Source organism: Rhinichthys klamathensis, unplaced genomic scaffold, assembly GCF_029890125.1.
Source record: "Rhinichthys klamathensis goyatoka isolate OS25496 unplaced genomic scaffold, OSU_Roscu_1.1 h1tg001194l_1, whole genome shotgun sequence".
Taxonomy (NCBI): Eukaryota; Metazoa; Chordata; class Actinopteri; order Cypriniformes; family Leuciscidae; genus Rhinichthys; species Rhinichthys klamathensis.
The window spans coordinates 22,501-35,259 of NW_026607381.1; the positions used below are offsets into that span (position 1 = coordinate 22,501).

General features: G+C 36.6%; 1 protein-coding gene across 1 annotated transcript in view; it reads right to left on the reverse strand.

Moving 5' to 3' along the window:
- LOC130079651 (methionine--tRNA ligase, cytoplasmic-like) overlaps positions 1-12,288 on the reverse strand; it is a gene marked incomplete at its 3' end in the record, with an annotated part of 32,974 nt that extends 20,686 nt beyond the window's left edge. The window contains exons 1-5 of the mRNA XM_056244994.1: positions 12,149-12,288; positions 11,961-12,077; positions 9,762-9,965; positions 7,601-7,802; positions 2,929-3,003 (exon numbers count right to left, since the gene is read on the reverse strand). Of these exons, the coding sequence (XP_056100969.1) occupies positions 2,929-3,003; positions 7,601-7,802; positions 9,762-9,965; positions 11,961-12,077; positions 12,149-12,237 (687 nt within the window). The remainder of the gene's footprint in view (positions 1-2,928; positions 3,004-7,600; positions 7,803-9,761; positions 9,966-11,960; positions 12,078-12,148) is intronic.
- Positions 12,289-12,759: the final 471 nt, after the last annotated feature.

Below are 12,759 nucleotides of genomic sequence, written 5' to 3' on the forward strand. Positions count from 1 at the left end.
TGAGTGAGTGAGTGAGTGAGTGTGTGAGAGAGAGTGTGTGAGAGAGAGTGTGTGAGTGAGAGTGAGTGTGAGTGTGTGAGTGAGTGAGTGAGTGAGTGTGTGAATCTACACATCTCAGTTCTCCAGCGGCGGCCATCTTTGTTGTAAACGAACTCAACCCAAGCGCTCTTCAGTGACGTGGATGATTACGTTACGGTTGATCATCTGTCCATCATTAGTAGGCCATGAGACGGGACCCCAAATTTGGGCTACCGGTACCATTTTGAGGGATTCAATTTCTTTTTGATTTTCATGAAGGTACACATCTCTAGTGTTGGAAAATGTGTGATAGCATCCGATCCATGGTAGCTTTCATTAGAAATCAACACTTATATCATCCTACCTCAAGGTAAGGTGTTCAGTGACTACAAGAGAGAAAAATGTATCCTTTTATAATTTAAAAAATTTATTTAAAAAAATGTTATAATTTTTTTTATTATAACATTTTATAAAATTTAAAATTTATTTAAAGATAAATTCATTTATCCTTTTTCTTGACATATGTTTGAAAATCGTCCTCCAAGGTAGTTTTTAACCAAAAACTACCTTGAATCTAATGCTATCACACATTTTTCAAATACAGGGTCAAATACCTACACAAAAATCACCATGCGGTTTAATCCCTCAAAATGGTACCAATCAACCCTCTGTCTCACGGCCTATAGGGCCCTATAATTTCCGCAATCACGGAATCGCAGACGGAATGGCAAAATTGGTCAATTAACGCGGAATCTAGTGTTAACGCGGAATTTCGCGGAATTTTACATATTTGGAATGAAATTCTGTTTTTGTGTGGAACGTATGTCTGGTGAAAATGCAGACCGGGGGAAGCAAATCTGGGCGACGCAACCCCTCCCGTCATTTCAGCTCCAATGACGGCATCAAAACAATGAAAGCACGGCGAAGCGGCTCTCCACGGCTCTGCTTTCCTCGGCGAAAAAGTGAAGAAACTCGACGCCAAGCGCCCTCAGTACCGAGCAGTTCGCACGTGACTTTTATGAAGTGTTTCCCACACAGACTAATTCGTGGAGGTGCGCCACAGAATCAACACCGGCCGCCACATATAGCGTTTCATTCTTTTTTTTACGCTATTTAAAACACGCAGCGCATCAGTTGCATTTCCTTTCCCTGCTCTCCCTCCGTCTCTCTGTCACTCACGCGTCTCTCTCTCTCTCTCTCTCTCTCACTCACACACGTCTGTCTATGAGGTGCCGGACTGGACAAAAGCGAAGTGACACTGCGTGAGAGAGACCGAGTGTGTTCGAGAGTGCGCTCGACAGTGCGCAAGAGAGAGACCGAGTGTGACTTTTATTTAAACTTATATAAACTAGGGCTGTCAGTTAAACGCGTTTTTAACGGCGCTAACGCAAACCCATTTTAACGGCGTTAATTTTTTTATCGCGCGATTAACGGTCTTTTTGGTCTAGCAAACTTTGTAGTTTTTTTTTCACGTGCTTTTGCAACAGGAGCATGCGCGGCGCTGCGCTATGAAACCCATTCATTTCAATGGCTTGCGCCGCGCGAGGACGTTTTGAAAGCGCAAGCGGATCTAGCTAGACCGGAAACAAAACAACAGGCACGCCGCACACACTCGTTTGGGCTTGCGAGCCGGCCAAATAGTTAGTTAACGTTACGTTTTGAGTGGATGACGAGCGCGAGACGCCGAAATGGATGCCAATAAGATTCTGAATGGAAAGTTTATTTTTAAAAAGTTGCCAAACGGTTCCATTGACGAGACCAAAGTGATCTGTGTGTTTTGTCGTAGTGAACTGAGCTATCATCATCACAGCACGTCCAGTCTGAAACACCACTTGATGATGGCCAATCACACACACACACACACACACACACACACAAACACACACACACACACACACAAACACACACACACAGCTGATGCGAATTCTCCGCCCCCTCGTCAGTATTTCTTTCACCCTTTTATTGATGGACAGTGTTATATTGTGTGAGAGATTATTTGCTCCAAGTGTGAATGTTAGTGTGAAATTGAACACAGTATATGCCAATGTTGTCTTCAATAAAAAACATTTGCACAAAGCAAGCCGATCCACTTTTCCATGTTGATAAGAGCATTAAAATAAGAAAAAATAATGGGACAAAAAGAAACCAAGAGACATTTAGAATAGATAAAAATGTGCGATTAATTGCTAGTTAACTATGGCATTAATGCGATTAATCACGATTAAATATTTTAATCGTTTGACAGCACTAATATAAACTAATATAATTTATTTTACTGGACAGTTTAAAGCTCATAACCATATTTTGTTGTTACTTGAAGTACTTAGAGTGCAGTGTTATGTTGCATCATGCAGTATTTGTGCTGAAAAGTAAGAGTAAATGTCTGTTACCTCAATAAATTTAATCTATTTTATTTTAGATTTTAATCATTAACATTAAAGTTTTTACAACTAAAATAACAGTAAAGGGTAAAAAAAACCTGAATTCCCAAAAATTTAAATGGGGAAAAAAAACCAATTTGCAATAATTAAAATGGAAAAAACGGAATTTGGGAAAAAATAAAACGGATTTTATAGGGCCCTACATCATCGTGTAAAGCCCGCCCTGACAATTCGATTGTTCCGAACAGCTTTGGTTCGGGGATACTTGCTTCACAACGGATCAAGTCCAGACCGAACTTCCCGACCTCAGATGTTGTGGGCGGGGCTAAGCTCGGCTCGCATCCAGGCTAACTAATCATACCAACTTGTGGAGAATGGGCATCCGATGATCTCTTTAATAGAAACGTATCTCAGTGTGGACGAAAGGCCAAAATGGAGAGAAAAAGATGCGTTTTCAAACTAACACGTATTAGTGTGGACAAGACTAGAGAGGATGAAGAGTTCGACAACACATTCACATCTACTTTACCTTCGGCAGGTCCAGGAACAGGTGTTTAGAGGAGCGGATCACCGGCGTTTCCTTGCACACTTTACACTGCGGATTCTGCAGGACACAGTGAGAAACAGCACAGGGTAAACAAACACGGTAACACTTTACTATAAGGTCCATTAGTAAATGTATTAACTTACATGAACTAACAATGAGCAATACATTTGTTACAGTATTTATTAATTTTTAGTTAATAAAAATCCAGGGGTTCATGTTAGTTCACGGTGCATTAACTAATGCTAGCAAATACAACCTTTGATTTTAATGATGTATTAGTACGTGTTGAAGTTAATATTAACTAAGATGAATAAATCCTGTAGTATTGTTCATTCTTAGTTCATGTTAACTAATGAACCTTATTGTAAAGTGTTGCCACATACACTACTCTTTAAGAAATGAACACTTTTATAGAGCGTATGCGCGTGACGTCACCGTCGGCCGGAGTGACTGTGGTCACACACACTAGGGCTGTCACTTTTGTGAGAAAATCTCCTGATTTTTGAGACATTAGTGTTCATTAAATCGATTTTCCATGTCTAAAGACGTTTCCATTTTCAATGCCAAATACAGGCAAATCCACAGACACCTATCAGGCATTAGGACGAACGTAAAGAGGGCGCTTGAGACACGCACAAGTCAGCAATGTGTGTGTGTGTGTGTTAGAGTGAGTGTTTGTGTGTGTGAGAGTGTGTGTGTTAGAGTGAGTGTGTGTGTGTGTGTGTGTGTGTGTGTGTGTGTGTGTGTGTGTGTGTGTGTGTTAGAGTGAGTGTTTGTGTGTGTGTGTGTGTGTTAGAGTGAGTGTTTGTGTGTGTGAGAGTGTTTGTGTGTGTGTGTGTTAGAGTGAGTGTTTGTGTGTGTGTGTGTTAGAGTGAGTGTTTGTGTGTGTGAGAGTGTTTGTGTGTGTTAGAGTGAGTGTTTGTGTGTGTGTGTGTGTGTGTGTGTGTGTGTGTGTGTGTGAGTGAGGGTGTGTGTGTTAGAGTGAGTGTGTGTGTGTGTTAGGGCTGTAGTCAACCAAAGAAATCCTTAGTCGACCAAAGTCTTGTCCTGCACAACGATTAGTCGACTAAAAAAAAAAGAAAAGAAAAAAAAAGATGCTATGCGATGTTTTGATTGAACATTTTTTAACAATTGTCATAGAGCATTTATAAAACAACAACGAAAAAACATCCAAAATACATAAAACTATAATAATAATACAATTCTTTGAAAATTAACTGCTTTTAACTGCAAAAAGTGAGGAGCACTGTCCTAGGTCTATAGTAACAGTCACAATCGCGCACCTGCACCACACGCTACTATAAAAAATATAACTGCTATCTGCCACAATGAAAAATCCTAACAAAAGCTCTCGTTTATACAGGCTGTATGTTCTTCTTTACTTTCAAAGCTATGGGTTAACTTTTGTCCAGCCGATCTAGGCGTTTTAAAACAAACACACACAAAAACCCAAAGAGCCAAAAAAACAATCCTAATAATAATAGGTTGTATTGTATAGGTTTATTTTCGTTTTGTTACATTATTTAGGCTATTTTCAAATGCGTCAAGTGTACAAATAAAAACAAAAACATATCAAGAAAACACAATCTATTGAGTCAGCATGATAAAGCCGTTAAAGGGACTGCTCACGTCTTTTGCGCGCTCAAGTTCGATTTCAAATGTAGGCGCGCGGTGTGCGCGCTCATGATGGAAGCAACGCGGTCGCGGTGAGACCTTTATACAGTCTATGGGTGCGACCCACTCTTTTTTTCCAAGTGCGTCCACGCCGCATCGAGATAAAAACATATAGTGTATAAAAACATAAAAACCGAAACAAGTAGCGTTCTAACTGAATGAATACAGCTGAACTACCTATATCCCTTACTGAGCACGAAGCAGCAGCGCAGCCAGGCGTGTGAACCGAGTGTTCTGTGTGTGTGCGCTAAACTCTGGCGCTGTTACAAAATAGCCTAAATTAAAGCATTTAAAGTTGGGGATAAACCATAGGCTAATTATATTTAGAATACAGTAATATTTAACTGCTTATAAAGGAATAATTATCAAGGAGTAAATCATGGAAAATTTCTTTCTATTGGTAAAAAAAAAAAAAAATGCAACTGGTCGACCAATAAGAATGTCAGTCGACCAAGACGGCATCGACCGATTAGTCGACTAAACGACTAAAGTTGACAGCCCTAGTGTGTGTGTGTGTGTGTTAGAGTGAGTGTGTGTGTGTGTGTTAGAGTGAGTGTTTGTGTGTGTGTGTGTTAAGAGTGTTAGAGTGAGTGTGTGTTAGAGTGAGTGTTTGTGTGTGTGTTAGAGTGAGTGTTTGTGTGTGTGTGAGTGTGTGTGTGAGGGTGTGTGTGTGTTAGAGTGAGTGTGTGTGTGTGTGAGTGAGTGAGGGTGTGTGTTTGTGTGTGTGTTAGAGTGAGTGTGTGTGTGAGTATGTGTGTTAGAGTGAGTGTGTGTGAGTATGTGAGTGTGTTAGAGTGAGTGTTTGTGTATGTGAGAGAGAGTGTGTGTGTGTGTGTGAGTGAGGGTGTGTGTTTGTGTGTGTGTTAGAGTGAGTGTGTGTTAGAGTGAGTGTGTGTTAGAGTGAGTGTTTGTGTAAGTGAGAGAGAGTGTGTGTGTGTGAGTGTGTTAGAGTGAGTGTGTGTGTGTGTGTGTGTGTTGTCGATGTGGCATTGATCTCCACTTTTGCCCTGTTGCCGTGTTGCTCCTGATCTGTTACTAGTGTCTGATTCCACCAATAGAATTCCGGCTGCATTCTTTCGGTGGCTCTGATTGGTCAGTCGAGGAAGATGATGTTGCTTGATGTGATGCAAAGATTGGGACATTTCTACACTCACTTTCACCGGCTTCATAATGAGAGGGTTTTCTTTGGTGCTTGTCTTCGATGAAGTGATCTCAGGCCGTTTAAATCGATTCCCTATTTTCGTTTTCGATACTTGTGTTGGTTGGTCCAATCGATTGTGCAATCGATTTTCAAACGTAAAGTGACCGCCCTAACACACACTGAGTGGCAGTATTGTATTGTTATATATTGCATTGACAACTCATCAATTAAATATTTACCATTGTATATTCTGCATAACCGGATGGTTTTAAATAAACACTGACAAACACTATACAAGTTTTAGGGCTGGACAATATGCTGATATACACTGAACAAATATACACTTTTGCCCCCATTTTTCATGAGCTTAACTCAAAGATCTAAGACTTTTTCTATGTACACAAAAGGCCTATTTCTCTCAAATATTGTTCACAAATCTGTTATATGTGACGAGATAATCCATCCCCCTCACAGGTGTGGCGTATCAAGATGCTGATTAGACAGCAGGATTATCGCACAGGTGTGCCTTAGGGCTGCCCACAATAAAAGGCCACTCTAAAATGTGCAATATTTGAGAGAAATAGGCCTTTTGTGTGTATATAGAAAAAGACTAAGATCTTTGAGTTCAGCTCATGAAAAAGGGGGCAAAAAAAAAGTGTTGCGTTTATAATTTTGTTCACTGTATATATATTATTGATATAAGTGATCACATGGTATTTAGACCTATATTGTATTTATATGAACCGTTCACAGGCAAATTTCCTTTATGCATTTTATTAAATCAGGCACATATAAATGTCAGGAAACACGATTCCTGTCCGCATGTCAATATCCACGGATCACTGGATCTTCGGTAAGTTGTAAGAAACACTATATCGAGTCCAAGCTTTAGTTTAAACTGATAATCGTTTGTTTTACTCGCGTTTTCCCCATTAAATCAGCTCTTCTGCCACTCAGTGCGGATGAGGGAGTGTGTTCCCGCGGGAAAGTGACGTCAGTGCATTCCCTCTATACATCAAGGACGCATTAAATTGATCAAAACTAACAGAAAATACATTTATAATCTTACAAAAGATTCTATTTAAAAAAATGCAGTTCTTTTGACATTTCTATTCATCAAAGAATCCTGGAAAATAAAATGCATCAGTTTCCACAAATTATTATGAACGGTTTTCAACATTGATAATAATCATAAATGTTTCTCAAACATCAGATCCTCATATTAGAGTGATTTCTGAAGGATCATGTGACACTGAAGACTGGAGTAATGATGCTGAAAATTCAGCTTTGATCACAGGAATAAATTACACTTTACTATATATTCACATAGAAAACAGCGGATTTAAAGTCTAATAATATTTTGTGATTTTTACTGTATTTTTAATGAAATGAATTCAGATTTGATCAAAGACAAAAACAACACTTTACTATATATTCACATAGAAAACAACTGTTTTAAAGTCTAATAATATTTTGTGATTTTTACTGTATTTTTAATGAAATGAATTCAGATTTGATCAAAGACAAAAACAACACTTTACTATATATTCACATAGAAAACAACTGTTTTAAAGTCTAATAATATTTTGTGATTTTTACTGTATTTTAAAAGAAATAAATTCAGTTTTGATCACAGGAATAAATTACACTTTACTATATATTCACATAGAAAACAGTTATTTTAAATTCTAATAATATTTCACAATTTTTACTGTATTTTTGATCAAATAAATGCAGCCTTGGTGAGCAGAAGAGACTTTTGTCAGATATAGTAGGAGGTTATATATAAAAATATGTATTTGGAAGTGAGGTTCAGGAACGCGTGATCTCGAACCGTACCCTGAGCTCCACAGCGTTGATGAGACGGCCACATTTGTCACACTGGTCCCCGCGGGCTTCTGGGTAATGGCAGTGAGGACACACGCCCTCCACGAAGCGATCGGCCAGGAATCGCTGACAGCTTTCACAGCGAAGCTGCTCGACCGTGTCCTCCAGCAGGAAACCCCTCTCATGGAGACGCCAGAAAATATCCTGAGCGATTCTGGGGAAAGACAAGAGATTTACAGGTAAAATAGAATAAACATTCAACGTCACAGAGAGAAAAAATAGAGAACCGGCGTAACAAACTACATAACCGGCCAGCAAATAAACACTCACACTCACACTCGACTCTGTGTCGTCACAGCCTTCGTATTCGAGTGTTAAAGTATTTTGAAAATATAATGTAAGATCCAAAGTAATTTTATCCATGGCGTGTTTTACGGCATAACAAGTTCATGCATACGATAAAATGTAATTAACATTAAATAATAAAATTAAATAAATCCACTGTTTTATATGGTATCAAATACTTTTTGACTGAATCCTTTTGTAATGTGAACAAAATAAAAAACAAAATCAATCAATGCATGCTTATGATATTTGTAAATAAAATAAAATATAAAAAAACTAATAAAATAAAAAGTTTCTGCAGTGGTGATATTGAGATATTGCTCATTCAAATAAATAAAACATTTATAAACATTTAAAATGAGAATATTTTTTTAATTTAAACTTAAAAGATAATGAATTAACATATATAAAAAGAAAATATAATGTAAGATCCAGAGTAATTTAATCCATGGTGTGTTTTACGGCATAACAAGTTCATGCATACGATAAAATAAAATTAAAATTAAATAATCAAATTAAATAAATCCAGTGTTTTATATGGTATCAAATACTTTTTGACTGAATCCTTTTGTAATATGAACAAAATAAAAACAAAATCAATCAATGCATGCTTATTTTTAAACATTTAAAATTATATATTTTTTTATTTAAACTTGATTAAAAAAAGATATTAAATTAACATGTATAAAAAGAAAATATATTTTAAGATCCAAAGTAATTTAATCCAGTGTTTTATGGTATCAAATACGATCATTTTATAAAATAAACAAAATAAATCAATGCTTATGATATTTGTAAATTAAATTAAATTAAATTAGGTAAAAGAACAACGTTTCTGCAGTTTAAATGAATTCAAAATTGATAAACATTCAAAATGATATTTATTTTCTTTTAAATTGATAAAATAAAGATGATAATAACATGAAAGAAAGAAAATGTATTTTAAGATCTAAAGTAATTTGTTTAATGGTATCAAATACTTTGACTAAATAATTTTATATTTTTAACAAAATAAGAACAAAAGTAATCAATGCATGCTTATGATATTAGTAAATAAAATTAAATAAAAAATATTTTAAAAAAATTAAATATTTATGCAGTGATTATATTGACATTATTGCCAATTAGAATAAATTCTAAATTTCTAAACATTTAAAATAAAATAAATGTTTTAAGTAAAAGTTTAAAATGTATAAACAAATGTTAAAAACACTTATAAAGAAATAAACATAAAATAAATAAAAGTATTTTAATCAAATGTTTTATGGATATCACAAGTTAACAACAATTAATTCTTGCATATGACATTTGTAAATAAAATAAAATGTTTCTGCTGTGATGATATTAACATTATCAATTCATTTCAAGAATTTATAAAAATATAGAACTATTATATAAATATATTGACATATTCTAATAAATTCTAAATTTATAAACATTTTAAATTCTAGATTTTTTAATTTAAAACTGATGACAATGATATTGACATTGTCAATTTTCTTCAAAATCTATAAAAATATAGAATTATTATGTATTCAAATTCTAGATTCTTTAATTTAAAACTGATGACTGATGTCAATGATATTGACATTGTCAATTTTCTTCAAAATGTATAAAAATATAGATTTATTATGTAAAATTGATCAAAAATAAAATTAAACAAACTATTAAAAATAATAATAATATAAAAAAATAAATAAAAATAAAATAATAAAAAAATATAAATATACACACACATAATAAACTGAACGTAACCATAAATAAACAGTAAAAACTCATCCGTTTAAACTAACGGTCGCGGAAGGCTTCGCTAAGCTAGCGTTCTCACTCAGTCTGGCGCTCAGTGGTGGTGCGGCCGAAGAAGTCGAAGTCGATCTGGAACCACTGGTAGATGGAGGCATGGATGGTGTGGTATTTGTCGCAGATCTCCTGCGGCGTCAGTCCCTCCTCGCGAGCCTTGTTCTCCGTGGCCGTCCCGTACTCGTCCGTACCGCAGACGAACAGGAGATTCCAGCCGCGCAGACGCCCATATCTGCAGGAACACAGCATCATATCATACGCGGGAGAAAGGGGCGGGGCAACCAATCGGCAACGTTCCCGTTTCTCTCTCGATTCAAACACTGAAGTGAGTTAAACTGCAGTTCCTCCACTGGCCACTAGAGGCCGGCTGCAGAAGAGACTCAGTCCCATAGACCCGCATGTTAAAATGCCCAACTTTACAGCAGAAAAAAACATGTTTACAGCCGGAAGCTAGTTATTTTACTAAGTTTTAAATATTCATATTTTTCTGACACAAACGCATGGTTTTGCTTTAGAAGGCCTTTATTAACCACTCTGTGGAACACTTTTATGATGCATAGATGCACTATTATGATGGATAGATGCACTTTTATGATGAATAGATGCACTTTTATGATGGACAGATGCACTTTTATGATGGATAGATGCACTTTTATGATGGATAGATGCACTTTTATGATGGACAGATGCACTTTTATGATGGATAGATGCACTTTTATGATGCATAGATGCACTTTTATGATGCATAGATGCACTTTTATGATGCATAGACGCACTTTTATGATGGATAGACGCACTTTTATGATGGATAGATGCACTTTTATGATGCATAGATTCACTTTTATGATGCATAGATGCACTTTTATGATGCATAGATTCACTTTTATGATGCATAGATGCACTTTTATGATGGATAGATGCACTTTTATGATGCATAGATTCACCTTTATGATGCATAGATGCACTTTTATGATGCATAGATGCACTTTTATGATGGATAGATTCACCTTTATGATGCATAGATGCACTTTTATGATGCATAGATGCACTTTTATGATGCATAGATTCACCTTTATGATGCATAGATGCACTTTTATGATGCATAGAAGCACTTTTATGATGCATAGATTCACCTTTATGATGCATAGATGCACTTTTATGATGCATAGATGCACTTTTATGATGATGCATAGATGCACTTTTATGATGCATAGATTCACCTTTATGATGCATAGATGCACTTTTATGATGGATAGATGCACTTTTATGATGGACAGATGCACTTTTATGATGCATAGATTCACCTTTATGATGCATAGATGCACTTTTATGATGCATAGATGCACTTTTATGATGCATAGATGCACTTTTATGATGCATAGATGCACTTTTATGATGCATAGATGCACTTTTATGATGGATAGATGCACTTTTATGATGCATAGATGCACTTTTATGATGGACAGATGCACTTTTATGATGCATAGATTCACCTTTATGATGCATAGATGCACTTTTATGATGGATAGATGCACTTTTATGATGCATAGATGCACTTTTATGATGCATAGATGCACTTTTATGATGCATAGATGCACTTTTATGATGCATAGATGCACTTTTATGATGCATAGATGCACTTCTATGATGGATGGCTTGAGGGTGAGTAAATCATGGGCTAATTTTCATTTTTAGGTGAACTATCCCTTTAAGCCTAAAAGTTCTGCATAATTAAGGGCGTGGCCACTTGAGTGACAGGTGGATTGCCGCTGCTGTCACTACTAGCCGTTTGTCTGCTAGCATTACGTCACCTCAGCTAATCCGCCTCGCTGCACATTTTCGTTTATCAGGGAGTGACGCGCGGCCAAGATGGCGATTCCGGCTCCGCCCACTTTGGGCTTCAAAAATGCTCTTTAGAAACATCAGTCACACACTAAGTCCATACTTTTTCAGTCTATGGTTGAAACTGGCGGTTATGGTAAGAGGCGGGACTTTCCCACACGCCCGAAGCGCATGACCAATCACAACACGCTGCTCCAGCCGAGCAATCAGAGCACAGTGTGCTTTTCAGAAGGAGGGGCTTCACAGAGACAGGAAGTAAACAGAGCGTTACTGACAGACTGGGAGGAGAGGAGCCGCAACAATGGAGAATATGAGGAGAATAATCAACATTCAAGCAGGAAAACCTGTTCTAGTAGAGCCTGAAACAACATTAAGAATCTGTTACCTGGCGAACACGTCGGCGCTGAGCACACACCCGATGATGTTCCCCAGGTGAGGCACGTTGTTGACGTAGGGCAGAGCGCTCGTGAGCAGCACGTTTCTCTTTCCTTCCTGAGGGAGACTGAGGAACACACACCGTAAGACGGAGGCCTGACTGATGTGTGTGTGTATGTGCATTGATTATAATCGTACATCGGGTGTTTCCTCTCGATGGCGGCAGAGCGAGCTGTGAGTCCTTCAGCCCAGACCTGCGCCGCTCCTTCGATCTCTTCCACGCTCATCACACACTCGTCCTCAGCCTGAGGAAACACACACTCTCACTCTGAACACTCAGCTAAACGCCTGAATCTCACGAAATAAAACAGCAAACCGTTCATAAATATGATATTTGTAAATAAAATAAAAATCTGTCATATTTCACATCAAAATCAAATCGAAAATTAAGCATATTTAAGGTTCATGATCACATTATTTTGATTATAAGCATTTCATTTTATCTGTAATTATAAAAAATTATAATTAAAACATTATGAATCTGTCGAGAACATTTTTTAGCATAAATAAATAAGAAATAATATTTTGCATGAATAAATTAAGCCTATTTTAGGGCCACTTGCGTGACAATTAAACTTTGATCAAAATGCATTTATTTCTTTAGATTTTACTGTGAATTGTGGACATGCAATTTTGTGAGATTTAATAAATTTTTATTAAAAGGGGCTTAAATTGAGGATAAGCTGCATTATAATCCTCATGAACCCTAAACTAAGATAAATTATGCAAAATATAATTTCTAATTTTTT